Here is a 1,366-nt window from a genome sequence, read left to right as displayed (position 1 = left end):
ATTTTTTTTCTACCGCAGTATGCATCTATAATTTTCTGTGAGTTACTTTGTGTGTGCTGTCTCTCTCACACACACTCACTCAGGCTGTGCAAGCCTCATCTGGCACAACAGAAATACATTATCAGTCACCGTTTACACTGAATACAATTAAAATTTGAATCAATCTCACGCAAAACGACATGTTTACACGCGAGTGAGTTTGCGCGTGGCTGTGACGTCATTGCCGGCGCCGCTGGCAATAAAAGGATCGGTTCAGAATCTGCAAGACGTGAGACATGCGAAAAATCGGCCGATTCCGATCACTGGTCGATCAATCGGTGCATCTCTAATCATAACGATATCAGGATCTTGTACTTGATACATTTCTAACATTTTATGTGTCAACATCATTGATTTGGGCTTAATTTCTCAGTGAGAGCCCACACACATCAACTCATGGGTCTCTAACCTGCAATGTTTTGTCGAACCAGCGGTTTCCACTGTTCCACCTGCTTCCCCCTCCATGCAGCATCTGAACTCCAGCACGTGTGCGGTACATGTCATCAGACACACGCGGAATGGGAGCATCCAGACAGACTGTGAAGATACTCTTCTGAATGGCTCTCACAGACTCCTTATTTGTTTTATCTGAAAGTGACACAAAATAAACTAAGAATCACTCTAAATTGAACCCTAAATTGAATTTCTTTTAATGAACTGAAAGCCTGTAGAACAGCATCTATTAAAAATCGAAATCTTTAATATTATATTTGTAAAAGTATAAATTTCTGATCAATTTAATGTATCCTGGCTGAATATATGAATCAATTTCTTTCAAAAAATAAAAAACTTTAGTAATCCCAAACTTTTGAACTGTAGTGTACATTATATATACAGTAGCTTATCAAAGTTTCAGTTCCTAGCACTGAAGACACTAAGGCTGCGTTTACACTGCAAGTCTTAAGGCACAGATCCGATCTTTTGACCATATCCGATTTTTTGGCACGTCTGTTTACATTCACTTTAGACACGACTGTATCCGATATCTCTGTTTACATTAATTCCCACCCAAAAGAATGGTCTGCAGTGATCGCTTTACTATGCACATGGTAGACCCTCGGGTTTTAAATGGCCGTGCTATTAAAATTATTTATATAATTCACGTCGAATGGCCATTATTATTTGCCAGCATAGACAACGGCTGTCATGGTCATGGATGTTTTGCAGCACAAAATCTGACTGAACGGATAAAGATCGGAAAATAATGCTAATTTTAATTTGTTAGACTATTTTGTCTACAGCTCGTTAGAGGTAGAATTCTTTGGTGAAATAAAGATGATATTTATTTAAATTAATTCGAATTAAGGAGAGAGAGAGAGAGAGAGAG

The 1,366-nt window shown here is 38.4% G+C and overlaps 1 protein-coding gene across 1 annotated transcript in view; it reads right to left on the bottom strand.

The window, feature by feature from the left end:
- LOC107587366 (carnitine O-acetyltransferase-like) overlaps positions 1-1,366 on the bottom strand; it is a 9,397-nt gene that overhangs the window by 3,320 nt on the left and 4,711 nt on the right. Inside the window, exon 7 of the mRNA XM_016275136.1 lies at positions 449-627. Within this exon, the coding sequence (XP_016130622.1) occupies positions 449-627 (179 nt within the window). The remainder of the gene's footprint in view (positions 1-448; positions 628-1,366) is intronic.

Source organism: Sinocyclocheilus grahami, unplaced genomic scaffold (genome assembly GCF_001515645.1).
Source record: "Sinocyclocheilus grahami isolate Dianchi unplaced genomic scaffold, SAMN03320097.WGS_v1.1 scaffold92.1, whole genome shotgun sequence".
In the NCBI taxonomy this organism is placed as follows: domain Eukaryota; kingdom Metazoa; phylum Chordata; class Actinopteri; order Cypriniformes; family Cyprinidae; genus Sinocyclocheilus; species Sinocyclocheilus grahami.
Note: the sequence above shows the minus strand (reverse complement) of the source record. Positions and strands in the feature narration are given on the sequence as shown.